The following is a 14,355-nucleotide window of genomic DNA, read 5'->3' on the forward strand; positions in this document are numbered from 1 at the left end:
AAAAACCAAAAAAAAAAAAAAAAAAAAAAAAAAAGAACAGTTACATTTTTCATAGCCAGTATTTTGAAAACTGAATACAGTATATCATTGCACTAGTGGGGGTAGATTTACATATTAGCATGATTAGCTTGTTTTATAAAAGGATGAGCCATTTCAGGGGTGGGGTGGCTTAGGCCTTTAGTCTCAGTACTTGGAAGGCTAAGGCAGGAGGTTTACAAGTTCAAGGCCAGCCAGGGACATGTCCTGAGAGATTGTTGCCACATAATACAAGTTAAAAATTAAGGGATGTATAAGACTCAGAGGCAGCGAATGTGTTTACTACACAAGGGGGAACAAATAGAATGGGCTTTAAATGTCTTCACCAAAGCAAAACCTTAATGAAAATAAATAACGTAGAAGACAAGAGAATTAGGGAAGTAGTGCACAGTTCGTTTGCAAACCCAAAAACCTTAAATGATGTAACATGTAATGTTAAAAAACAAACAAACAAACAAACAAGACATCAATGACTGGTCTTCACTGAATGTGTGTGTGTGTGTGCACATGAGTACATACATGTGATAGAAGTCAAAGGATAGCCTTGGGTATCATTCTTTGGTACTTTTTTCCCTTTGCTTCGAGGCAGTATCTCTCATTGTCCTAGAACTTGTCAAGTAGACTAGGATGTCTAGTCAGTGATCAAGACTAGTACTAGGGTTAGAGAGCTGCCTCCATATTGCTGGGTGAGGTGGTTTGAATGGGAATGATCTGCATAAGCTCATATATTTGAATGTTTGGTCCCCAATTGGTGAAACTATTTGGGAAGAACTATGAGATGCAGTCTTATTGGAAGAGGTGTACCACTGGGCTTTGAGGTCTCAAAAGGCCAGGCCAGGTCCAGATTTTTTTGTTCTCTGGCTCTCGCCTACCAATTAGAATCTCAGCTTTCAGCTACTGCTCCTGGGCCATGCCTGCCTATTGCCGTGCTCCCTGCCATGCTAATCACGGCCTATGCCTTTGAAATGCTTTCTTCTATAAGATGCACTGGTCATGGTGTTTCTTCACAGCAATACAACAGAAACTACGGCACTTAGATTACAAGCGTGCACCACCAGAGTTGGCTATTATTTTATGTGTGCTCTTTGGATCAAGATTACATCCTTTTACTTGAGTGGCAAACAGTTTAGCAACTGAGTTTTCTGCTAACCCCTAAGCCCTTTCAGAGTCCACAGTTTGAAGCTCTAAACAAGATGAATCCCATGTCATTGATATGATCATTAGAGGAAGGCCAAAGGATTACTTGGCCAGTTTCCATAAAGAGTAGTGAATTAAGAAGCTACTCACTTGTGTCCTGACTCATGCGCAATGGTGAAGGCCAGGCCAAGTCCTGTGTCTTCATTGATGGTACAGCTTCGGTACTTACTGCACATGCCACTGATAGGAGCAAATCCTATTGAAAGATCAATTTCAAATATTAACACTAACTGAGAATATACATATGGAGTTTAGTGGATTAGTACATTTAAGGGTTTTCTCTTTTGCAGAAGAGTAACAATGTCTTTATTGTCACAAAACTTTATATGACTTATCTAAGTTTATTATTAGTATAAGAGAAATTGATATAATGACAGTTATGGCAAGGTATAATGTTAAGTTAAGAGTATCTCTACTGTCTAAGGGTAGGTTATACTTTCCAGTTCTTTCCTGACCTTTCTCTAAAGCAGAAAACACAAACATGCCCAGGTAATACATACAGATCAAATTTACTTTTCTCCCATTCACAATGTAGCAAGTGTCTTCATTCTCCCTACAAGAACCATTATACAATCATTCCCATCATCCCTTGCTTCTATCTTGATCAACCTCATATAGCACATGGGTGTCTTTTCTTTCCTGCTATGTCCACGTAGGGTTAAATCCATACTTGTGAATTAGATGCATCCACCTCAATGCCAAGTCATGAGATCATCCAGGAAGTCTAATACTCAGGCACACATATGTGTCATGGGTGACACATATCATTTAACTAATATGTTACTTATGTCACATGGCAAAGGTAAGAAAGGACTGTAGACTAGGTGATAGAGGTCACAGAGATGCTAGATAAAGAAAGGGGACTTGGTTAATATGTGGCTCACAGTGAAGCTGACTTGGTGTCTAGCTGGCTGTTTCTGGTTTTGCTCCCAGTCCTACGTACTTAGGGCCTGGATATGTAAAAGTCCTGTGTTTCCTAATATATGGTATTTCCAATATATGTTTAGAAAACACCATATATTGTACTATACATTCAATATGTGTGTCTAAATTTCAAATTAGAATCTGAGATCCAGGCAGTTGAATCAGTTTGCTTTGGGCAGCATAGTCCTAGGCCTGGATGTTCACAATGTGTATGTGAATGTCTAAGCCCGAGTGACATGCTCCTTAAAGACAGTGACCTACGGAGCAGATCAGGGACTGATTCCTAGTGGTATGCTTGCTGTGTGCCAGCCTTTGTTTATACGTTTGTCTGCGGTTGTCTCCTCAGCGTAACTTCATTAGAGAAAGCTTCTCTCATTGGTTTATGCACTAGAAACCAGTCTGCAACTGGTTTCTAGCTAAAATATCAGATGTGAGTAGTTGCCACTTTGCAGAACAGAGCATGTTTACAGCAAAAGTTTGCAGATCTTGACAGGAATAACCCAATTTGTCCAAAAACCAAAAGCTCGGTTCCTACTATGAACAATACTATGGAAATAGGAGCAAGCAAGTGAAAGATGCTGTTCTTATGGTGATCGGCTTGTGCCAAAAAACATGGGGAGAATGGTGTTCTTCAAAGTCAAGGAGCTTGCTAAAGATGACACCAATGACCAGTGACACATTATGTGGTCATGGTGCTTATGGAATGACCTAAAACATGTTTAGTCAAATGACTGTCTTCATGTCACTGATCATCAGTTGGGGCAATAAAGAAAAATACCTACTGACTGATATACGGATGCTTCATAGCACAAGGAATCCACTAAAGTAAAACCCATTCACCACGGAACAAGGAAAGCTATTCCACAATTTAAAGACTTAAATACAGTGAAGCGTCACATAATGACCTCAGGCAACAGTGGGATATTTATACAACCATGGTCCGGTGGGAAAATAGTGTCTAGGGATGTCACCGCCATCTCAGATTCCGTGAGTACACTCTGAGACGGCCACACAGAAACATGACCTCATGACACGCTTCTCAGAATGTGTGATGGGGACGGTAAGTGACACAGGAGTATTATCAGTTCCCTTTGATGAGACTCAAAAGGGTCACACATCCGTCGGAAAGTTGTCATCCCGTCCTCCCAGCTAGTGAGGTATGCATGAGAGATCTGGGCATAGCATACCTAGTGTGTCACATGGTTCGTTCTTCCAGGAACAAATGTCAAATCCTGTGAGGAGGATGGCGTGGTCGTGTCTCTTGCCATTCTTTCCCACAAGAGCTGACTGCCACTGACAGAAGCTGTTTAGAGACTGGTCTGCATGGTGATTGATCAGCAGTCCTCCCTATGGGAAAGGTGCAGGGATTAAAGAGTGATGATTGTGCCAGAGGAGAGAAGGTTGAACCTTTGTAGCTGTGGAGGCAAACGCAGAAGTATCATGTTTCTTGGGGAACTTATCAGCAAGAAAAAAAGCCACTGAGCTAAGCTGGACCAATATATATATCTGGTTTAGGTTAATATAAATTTTAAAGTAAGCTTGAATTTTCAGTATGCACTTTCTAACTATATTGTTACAATAAAAGTTGTTAATTTTTTGTATATTTATTCATATTGAAGTTCAATAGTTTCTTCAGTAAAGTGTGACAAAGACAGCATCCATAGTTAACTTCTCTGTGAAGTTTGGTACCAAAAAGACTACGAGAAATCAATAACACAATGCAAGCTTACCAGATGGCAAAACATTTACTAGGCTCTCGAGAGTAAGGCATTAGGACTGGAGAGACAAAGGCTCAGAGATTAAGAGTGCTGGCTGCTTTTCTGCAGGACCCATGTACAATTCTTAGCATGACACGACAACTCACAACTGTCTATGACTCCAATCCTGGAGGGCCCAACACACTATCCTTGCCTGTGTGTGTACTAGGCACACCCATGATGCACATATATTCATGTAGGCAGAACACCCACACAATCAAATAAAAAGAGAGAAGACAGAAACTTTCCTAAAACAATTTTTTTTTTTTCAAAATCTTTGATTAGGCTAAACCAATGAGTTGGGTCAAGTCAAATGTTTTAGACAGTAATTTTGCCAGTGAATCAGAGTGCTGCTGGCTTCAGTATCCTTGAGCAGTTTGTGAGTGGCACACCAAAGCCCAAGTATTACACACACACACACACACACACACCATCTTTTTAAAATTCCAGGATAAAGCGCAAAACTCTCCACACCTGGGCAATTAGATCCCCTTTCTTCCTCCTCTCTCTGATTCTCTGCTGTTCACATTCTTTATTGGAGTTGGAGGTGAAGAGAACAAGCCCCGGGGGCTTTGAAAACTCATCTGCCTGATTGGTGAGATCATAGGGAAAGAGCCAGCTTCCAGATCCCAACACTGTAGAGCAGGGAGTGCCTTGCAATTTAGCACATTATTATAGGGTCTGTTATTGCAGTTGGCCTAATTCCTGTGCCATGCACCTCACCATAATCAATTCAAGGCAGCTTACGGCTCCTTTGTTTATTCTTTGTCATTCCTAAATTGGTGCTTGGGAGACCATAGACTTACTACAAGAATTGTATGATGGATTACTTCTGGTAAATTCTCGAAATGTGCTTACGTATCCACGTTGGTGTTGGTTGGTATAGCTGAGCTGTAAATCTCCATCAACTCTAAAATCTATGACTAAATTAACCTTTATCAGAAGAACTAAATATAAGAGTACTTACATTTTGTACATTTGCAACATTATGCTTAATATTTACATACAACTATTGATATATGCATAAGTATATTATCTAGATCAACATATAAAGTATTGTTTTGTGATGATTTAGCTCAATGACTGAATTGATAAATCCCTTTTAAACTGCACTTTCCCTCATGAGATGGTTGGTATACTTTCAAAAATGAGAGTCAAATGACCATTTCATGTATTGGTTTACAGTAGGTATTCAACAAATGCATCCTGAACAGCAGAACAAATGAATGAATAAACAAAGTTTTCCACTTACAGGTTCTTCTTCCAGCAGAATTAGGCTCACAACCACAATGTTTATGTCGCTTCCAATGGTCCCATCTTTGAACAGGCTAGAAACCTGTTGGGACAATTAAAACCACATACAAGTTTCTAAAGACATAATTGTACATGGAAAGAATCCATCAAACATATTGATATGGGTGTAGGTTTCAATCTTACCAGACACAAAAGTGATTTTTTTTCACAGTGCAAATTTTTCAATAAAAAAAAATATGGCTAAGCATGAGCCATTCCATCCGTACCAGGAATTCCTTGTTTTAGGGGTATCAAGAGGGTTCCTGACAATGCCCCTTACCATGTTCATGACTGTGAGAATGTACGTGGTGACGTCATCCTTGCCATGCTTCTCCACCATCTTTGCATCTGCCACCACAAGGGTCTCCACATTGAGACCATTTTGTGACTTTCCAGCTGACCTTCTGGGCCTCCCTGTGCCTCCATATTCGTCAAAGCGTAGATAGGCGTCCTCCGCAGGAGGCTTGGGGGCATCTGTGAGAGACAGAAGAGCATTTGGAAGGAAGACCAACAGACAAAATCTGGGTGACATAGGCTGAAAGAGATGGGAAAATGGGGAGGTGACACTGGGTGTCTCTGTTGTCACCTGCCCTAGGGCTTTGCACCTGAGATTTACTCGACAGATGCTTAGCTGCACGGATGGGTGGGCTGATGGACAGGTGGACAGATTGGTAGATTCAGAAATGTTAAAAATGCTCAGAGGTAAGTAAAAGAAAACAAACTACCAATTTAGCTGGCAGACAAGGCAGGCCAGCAAAGGAAGGAGGAAAAACCTCATTTTTAATCCCTTAATGGAATATATTGACTCTGTAATACCAACAACCAAAGGAAATGGCTGGCAGAATGTATAACCAACTGTGCCAGCTCCTGTTTGTGGAAGGAGCCCTCATCTGACTGTGTTGAACAGTGTGGGACCTGGTTGTCATCTGTGGCTACCAAGTTAGTGGAATATGGTTGATGAACAAAAGGATCCAAATTCATTCATATATATATATATATATATATATATATATATATATATATATATACATTCATATATATATGTATACACACATACATTCATATATGTATATATATATGTGTGTGTGTGGATCTGAATTCTCATATATATGTATGTGTGTATGTATGTGTATGTGCATGTGTATGTGTATGTATATGTATATATTTTAACTTGGTCTCTGAAAGAGATCAAATATCTCTGAAGCAATGAAGTATCTAAAATCTACCTTTCCAGCATTGAACCTTATGACATTTACATACAAATGAAGTACTTCCACTGGAAATTTTGTTATTGGAATTGATACTGAGTTAGAAGAGTAACCTTTCCAGAATATAACAGGAAAGAGAAAAAACAATTCAATGGTAGTAGTTTGTTACATAGTTTATAATTGAAGATGATAATGTTTTACAACTTAGAGCTAGATAAAATATTACTATATATTACTATATATTATATATATAATATATATATTATATTAAGTTACTATAAATAATTTGTTTTAAATTTTTTGTTATTTTGTTAACAGATGTTATGAGTGGTGTGTGTGGTGTGGAAGCCAGAAGTTGACAATGGGTGTATCTGTGTATCTTCCTCCATCAATCTCAGTCTTATACATGGAAGCAGGGTTCTCAGTTGAACCCAGGGCTTACCAATTCAGCTCTTCTAGTTGCAATTTTCCCAATAGATCCCCTTTCCACCTTCTTCATGTGCAGAGATTACAGGGTATTTGAGGGGAGGGGAATCTGACATTTACATGGGTGCTGGGTCTGAATTCTGGCTCTCAAACCTGTATAGCAAGACCTCACTATCCTGAGCCATCTCCTTAGCTCTTGCTTTTGTTTTTTTTGTTTTTTTTTTGTTGTTGTTGTTGTTGTTTTTTAATGGCAGAATCTCATTTTTAATGGCAGCCTGGGCTTGAATCTCCTACACAGTCAAAATGGCTTCAAATTCTCTTGCCTTCTGCTCCAGAGTCTTTGGATCACAAGTATACAGCACAAAGTTTGCTTTACACTGGTTTTGAACATAGTTAGAAAATGCAAACTTACACTTGGTTCTTATCTATTGGACTTCGCTAGTCTAGAAAAGAGCAAAAGAAACTGGAAATATGGCTTGGCTGGTTCAGAGCTTTACTGAGCCCTTGGGCCTGGGCTTGATCCACAAGCAAGGTTTGTTTGTTTGTTTGTTTGTTTGTTTGTTTTTGTTTTGTTGTTCAAACAGGAGCTTGTTATACAGGTTAGGCTGGCCTTGACCCCTTAATTCTCTCGTTTCACCCTTCCAAGCACTGATATTATAGGTATCCACCACTGGCTTATAGGACATGCCTAGGAGTCCCTCCGCTCATTGCCAGCCCCCTGTCAAGAGCCAATATTCCCGTGAGGTCTCCTGAGACGTCTCTTCCTTGGGTCTCTAGAAGGAACACTCAGCTGTGAATTTATCCCTAATTTTCTTTTTTCACTATAGAGAGCTGGGTACCCTCCCTAAGATCACAGAAACTAAAATAAGATTAATATCTTTGCTTAAAACTGGGAGATGCTAAAAAGGAAAAAAAAAAAAAAAAGGCCTGTACATCTTTCCTAGTTGAAGCTAGGAGAGCCACTCCTTCAACACGGGGTCCACCAATCCTTTTGCTAGGCGGCACCCCGGAACAAACTGCGCAGCCTCACTGACCTGCCACATCAGCAAACCCAGCTACCCTCAAGACTCCCCGTTGAGGCCCTCTTCAGAACAGGACAAGGAAAGTCTCCTTACATACATTTCTTGCGTCGTCCACAAAAATGCCGCTTTTGCCACCTTCGATGGCTGTACTCTGGCTCTTGGCTCTGGGAGGCAGGGGGAGTGTGACTTGGGGAGTGACCAGGATATGTCCGCTGGGAGCCAGGGTAGTCTTGGTACCATCTGACCCTCTTCTCTGCTGTCCTTTTGTACAGGACGTGAGGATGGTGGCCCGCAGGCGAGCTGTAGTTGTGTTCCTGGGCCAGCAGCTGAGGTAGCGGTGAGATGAGGAATTCATTGTCTCGGGTCCTTATCAGACCTGACTAGAAAAATCCAAACACAAAAAGCACACTCATGACTCCATGCGTTGCCTTGTCCTGGGTTGATTCTTGGCATCTTTGCATTGGTTGCTTCCTGTGAGGAGGCACTGTGTACAATAATTGCTATCTGTTTGCCTTTTAAAAATTACGTGTGTGTGTGTGTGTGTGTGTGTGAATACATATGTGCACATTCATGTATGTGAAGGTCAGAGGACAATTTATAATAGATAGTTCTCTCCTCCTGCCACATAGTGCCCTTGGGACTGAACTCACATCATCAGTCATGATGGCAAGCACATGTACCATGCTAAGGTTTCTTATTGGTCCTGCCATGTCATGTTTTCTCTGCAATATTAAATGCTACTGTTATAATTCAAGTTTTACACAGCAGATAACAAAGACTAAGTGGGTTGGCACTCTATCTCTAAATCTATGTTAATCATGGGGAACCCATCAACTGTATTTTTTCAAACATATTTTATGGTAGTAGAGGGTTCAAATCCAGGGCCTTACACATGCTGATTATGCCATGTATTCTTAGGCTACCTGGCTAGGCTGTCAATATTTCATGTTTTTATTGATTTATTTGTATATTTATATGTGGTATATGTAAATGTGGTTGTGTACTTGTATGTGTGTGTGCTTATGCATGTGTGTATGCTTGTGCATATGTGTGTACTTGTGCATGTGTATGTATATGTGTGCATGTCTGTGTGCTTGTGCACATGTGTATGCTTGCGCACGTGTGTACATGTGTGCGTGAGTGTGTGCTTGTGCATGTGTGTGTGCTTGTGCATATGTATGTACTTGTGCATGTGTGTATATGTGTGCATGTATGTGTGCTTGTGCATGTGTGTGTGCTTGTACATGTGTGTTGTGTGCTTATGCATATGTGTATGCGTGTGCATATTGTGTACTTGTGCATGTGTGTATATGTGTGCATGTGTGTGTGCTTGTGTATGTGTGTGCTTGTACATGTTTGTGCTTATTCGTGTGTGTACTTGTGCACATGTGTGTGCTGTGCATGTGTGTTGTTTGTGCATGTTTATGTGTGCATGTGTATGTATATGTGCCTGTGCGTGTGCTCCATGCATGCATGTGCAGGCTAGTGAAGGAAAATGTTGGGTCCTGTCCTCTGAGACCTTGAGCGAGGCTGGTAGCCAGTAAGCGCCCAAATCTTCCTATCTTCATACCCACAGCACTAGAATACAAGTACATAAAGCTTTACCCAGGTTATTATATGAGTGCTGGGATTTGAACTCAGGTCCTGATGCGTCTTGAGCAAGCACTCTTACCCACTGAGCCATCTCTCCAGCCCCTAGAGCAGTGATTGGTTCTCCATTGTCCGAATGCTGTAACTCTTTAATACACAGTTCATTCTCTGGTGGCCCCCAATCATCAGTTATTTTCATTGCTACTTTAAATTGCAATTTTGCTACTGTTATGGATCACAATTTAAATATCTGTCTTAGGCAACCCCAAATGGCTTGCTACCCATGCGGAACCGCTGCCCTAGACTGATGATGTTAGTAAGGGTTTTTGAAGGAGCGAGCTAAGAGATGTCCTGCTTGAATGCCTTTGACTGGTAGACACCAATGAGACCTGGATGGAGTAGTGAATATAAAAACAGCTCCTGGCTTATGTAGTAAGAACGAGGCCTCCTCTATTGATTTCCTAAGTGCTAAGATGGAGAGTAGACTTACAAGAATGGCTGCAAGAGGAACCTCCAATAGCCTCTAAGTGAGGGCTATGCTATGTCAATAATGTGTCACTCAGAACGCCATCTGCTGGGGAAACATCCATTTAAGACTTCCTTGGCTCCCCACAAGCATGCCTTCTGGGGTTCAAGCACTGACTGAGGCATGCAGATGTGCTGGCCCTTAGCACCAGTGGGAATCTCAGACATGGGGCTATTACATCACTGCTGCTGCTTTTTGCTTTATCCAGCTTATGAATCTGTACATGAGACTGCCTTACCTTCACATGCAAAGAGGGGGACTTGGACCTGCCTTGACCACCTTGCAAGACAAGACAAAAAAGGTATGGCTGAAGTCCTTTGTACTACTGAGGCTGTAGAACTTCTATAATGATGGCTCAAAGAACTAACGCATGTTCACTCACGCTAGCTCACACCTGCTAATGTATACCATGTGCCATATAACAATGAGCAGGACACACCACGCAACAGTGCAAGAGAATTGCAAAGCATGGGGTTGACTGGCTGGGTAAGAGGGGGTGTTGGAGCAAGGGCAGCTTGCACAGGAATACAAAGTCAGCACCTCTGCTAGGCTTTAGGATGCAGTGGGGTAGAGTGGATGACTGACGCTGGAGTTTAGCTATCTGTCAGAGTTCATCTTTGCGGTCCTAAAAGAAGCCCCAGAATACATGATTTGGGCCTGATTTATTTGCCCTTTCAAAGGTTTGCTGACTTCTGAGAGGTTACATCACGGATATTGATACACCCAGGGCCTGGGGACAAAATCAGATGGCTCCCTTTGCCAGGCACACAACTAGGTGCCTAAGTCCTCATCCTTTCTAGGTACTGGCATTTACACATAGTCCATAGAAAAGAGAATACATTCATGTCCTCATGGAGATTACAAGAGAAGAGAATGAATAGTATTACAAAGTTGTAATTGGGCTGGGGAGATAGTTCAGTCATTAAAGTGTTTGCTATGCAAGTCTAACCCGACTCTGAGCCCCAGAATACCAATTAAGACATCAGCAGGCATGGCCACAAACTCTCACCATCCCAGCAGAGACAGGAGAATCCCTAGGGCCCATTGGCCGGCCTGCCTAGTGAATTCCAGACCAATGACATAACCTGCCTCAAGAAACGGGATGACGGCTTCTGAGAAAGGACAGCTGAGATTGTCCTCTGGCCCCACACACATGTACATATACACGTACCCCCTCACACATGAACACACAAATACATAAAGACTAAGATAAGCGAAATCCCACCATTGCAGAAACACCTTCTATCATATCCCTCGGACAAATCTCCTGGATGGATATGCATTTGCTCTGCTCTGGCCTCCTATGTTTAGCTCAGGCAACGTTACTAGAAACTTCCATCTTTCACCTTGACACCTTCTACCTAGTCCTTGACACCACCTGGAATTCTCATCAAGGATAAATTAGCATGTATAGTGCTTGCTACCATCCAAAGGTTTGAACTTTCCCACAACTGGCTGTTTCATAAGTTAGTTTCGTCCTTTGAAAATTTCCAGTAACTTCTTTGGTAACCACCAGTAGGTGTCTCCCACCCAGGCACGTTATGCCAGAGCTTCATTGGACTTTTTTCTTTGGCCATCCAGGTGGTTAGTGGAATGTTGCAAATGTTGGGCGCTGGTGCCTCAGCTGCTATGTCATATCTTCAGAGAAGCTCTGACACCCCTTCAGAGAAGGGGACCACCTGTTCCCTTCCCAAAGGATCACAAACCACACAGTCCATTGTCCTCCCATCTCTCTCCAATGAAAGAAATAAAATCCAAGTCTTTCTGCTTCTAATACAACATATCTGTAATAATACAGACCCCACACGAAGCCTTGGGGTACTCCGAATGCTAACAGACAACAAATATTTGTTTCTTAGTCAACAAATGTGTGTCAGAGTGGAGACTAGACTGAGAGCAGGCCATCGGGGGAAAGGAAGAAAACCAGGCTTGGGAAGTGAAAAGAAACCCCAGTTGCAAGAGCAGGTGGAATCCTGGGTCTCAGTTTCCTGTGCAGAGTACTTGCCTCCAAGCCACGCTGGCCCCTCCTCTAAACTACATGTAGACAAAAGACACCATTTACAGCCCTCCCTAGACAGAGAGGCATTACTGAAGGGAAAAAACTGCCTTACTTGGTTTAACTTATATCCTTAAAGTCATGTAAGTGCCTGGACTGGATTGACGGGTTTGGAAGTTCGTTCGTTCTTTCTCTCTCTCTCTCTCTTTCTCCCTAATTCACGAAGACTCTAGGCTGCTCAAAGGCAGAGGGGGCATTTCTATGTTGATACATCGATAAACTGGTCACCGAGAGGCAGGACAGAAAGATGTGATCCACTAACTAGACAAGTTGGGGGTGGGGGGCGGCTGCGGCAGTGAGGGGCTCCTCTTCCTGGTGGCTGATAGAAGCCTCTTGCTGGTTGAGCGGCAAGGATCACACAGCACAGTGTGATCATTTGCTGTGAAACAATGTTGCTTTTCTGGAGAGATGTAAATATGGGGGTTAAAAGAACAACATTCCTGTGAAGGCCTCTGTTCTGCCCTGGCTTCAATTTCGAGGAGTCTCAAAAACCCCTTTTACACTTAAAAAAAATGCACAGTGCCCCCTTAAGGGCAGTGGTTTTATCTTATCAGATTTAATCCCATCAAAGGTGCCCCTGAAGCCTTCCTTTAATCCCAATTATCAAGAAAGAGGCAGGAAAGGGAGTGGAGTTCTTAGCAATCCTTTGAGATGTAACTTAAAAGACACCCAAATTGAGTTTGTGGGTGCTGTTCAGACACTTAAGTGGGACTTGCCCTTAAAAAGCCCACACCCACAGGAGTGGGCCCTACCCCTCCCATTACTTCTCTTTATATCAATTCCCATCCTTCAATCTATGTTAAAACATTCTCCTAACATATGCTGGCTGTACTTTCTATTGGGTCTGGAATGTTTTCCTATGTGTAAGTCTAGACTTCAGCTACTTTTGAGTGAGCATCTCTGAAAAGAACCCTTCAGGCCTCTCTAGGAGGGAGTATAAAGCTGTCTCCTGCTGACTGCCCACGTCAACGGATGGGCCTGTCTTGAGACAAATGCCACTGGACCTACACACTTCAGTTCAGTATGAAGTGTCTAAAACAATTCTTCATAACGATAGAGGGATTGCACCGTGCTAGATAATTAAGAAAGGAGAATATTCTTTCCCTGGGATCTGATGAAAAGCAGTGTAATTTAGACAAAGACACAAACTATAATTTAAAGACACAGGCCAAGTGCATCTAAATTGAATCATCTATGTCTTGGGAGTGTGAAGCCTTTTATACTTAACTAAATCAATGCAACCTTCTGCCTAAATATGGTGGAGAGGTTGACTGTGGTCCCCTCTGGCTTCTAATTCAACACAAAACACACACACACACACAGAGGAAGCTTGTAAATATTACAAATGAAAATAAAATATTCATTAGTGTGCAGGGTGCAGTGTTTCTGGGAGGGAAGACTAGGATTCTAGTGGAGAGAGAGAGAGAGAGAGAGAGAGAGAGAGAGAGAGAGAGAGAGAGAGAGAGAGAGAGAGAAGCTTTTTTGAGGACAGCGAGGTTCAGACCAGAAGACATTTCCTGATCCAGGCAGAGAAACACTGGATGGAATGCAGGAATGGACTCGCACAACTAAGGAATGAAAAAGTGGGGACAAGCAGGAAGGTTGGGACCAAAGTGATTTGCAAAGCCAATAAGGCAGACAGTCTAGGTGTCCCTGGACAGAGGGACAGGAGAGGTCTCCAGTATACTGAGCTGGTGATGTCATAAACTATGGAAGGTGAAGAATTTGTCAAAATGACAAAGAGATAAGCAAAACAAAATGGCATTAATCCGGAAAAAGAAAGATCAGTACCCCGCTGTCTCTTCCCTCCACGGAGAAAGGCAGAGAAGGTGGCAGATGTGGCGCCCCCTACTGGGCTCTGCAGGAAGGCCAGCATGCATGTGGTGTGTTCTAGTAGTGTTTTCTCTGCCTCAATTGTAGAGACAGACTGAACCACTAAATTAAAAATAAAGTACATATTGACCATAGGCCAATAACCTATTTTGATACCTTATTCTTTTAACTTTAGATAATTAATATTAGCCAATAAAATTTTTTGAAAACTTTAAGTACTACATTAGTCAAAATGAATATAAAACAGTTCTTCAGTCCAAAATAGAAAAGGAAAAGCAGCAAATTTAAAAAAATACCACACACAATATATTGGTGGTTAAATTAATAAATTTGTTTTTTTAAATCATACTATATATTAATAGTTCTTTTAAGAGGCTCAAGGTTTTTTTTTTTTTTTTTTTTATTACATATTTTCCTCAATTACATTTCCAATACTATCCCAAAAGTCCCCCATAGCGCCCCCCACTTCCCTACCCACCCATTCCCA

General features: G+C 41.8%; 1 protein-coding gene across 2 annotated transcripts in view; it reads right to left on the bottom strand.

The window, feature by feature from the left end:
- Adamts18 (ADAM metallopeptidase with thrombospondin type 1 motif 18) overlaps positions 1-14,355 on the bottom strand; it is a 149,490-nt gene that overhangs the window by 70,674 nt on the left and 64,461 nt on the right. Inside the window, exons 3-7 of one of the 2 annotated variants that reach the window (XM_021170371.1) lie at positions 7,957-8,243; positions 5,488-5,681; positions 5,167-5,250; positions 3,345-3,504; positions 1,324-1,429 (exon numbers count right to left, since the gene is read on the bottom strand). In XM_021170371.1, coding sequence (XP_021026030.1) covers positions 1,324-1,429; positions 3,345-3,504; positions 5,167-5,250; positions 5,488-5,681; positions 7,957-8,218 — 806 coding nt within the window. In that variant the 5' untranslated portion in view covers positions 8,219-8,243. The remainder of the gene's footprint in view (positions 1-1,323; positions 1,430-3,344; positions 3,505-5,166; positions 5,251-5,487; positions 5,682-7,956; positions 8,244-14,355) is intronic. The other variant, XM_021170369.2, reaches the window with a different exon arrangement.

This window comes from Mus caroli, chromosome 8 (assembly GCF_900094665.2).
Source record: "Mus caroli chromosome 8, CAROLI_EIJ_v1.1, whole genome shotgun sequence".
Lineage (NCBI taxonomy): Eukaryota > Metazoa > Chordata > Mammalia > Rodentia > Muridae > Mus > Mus caroli.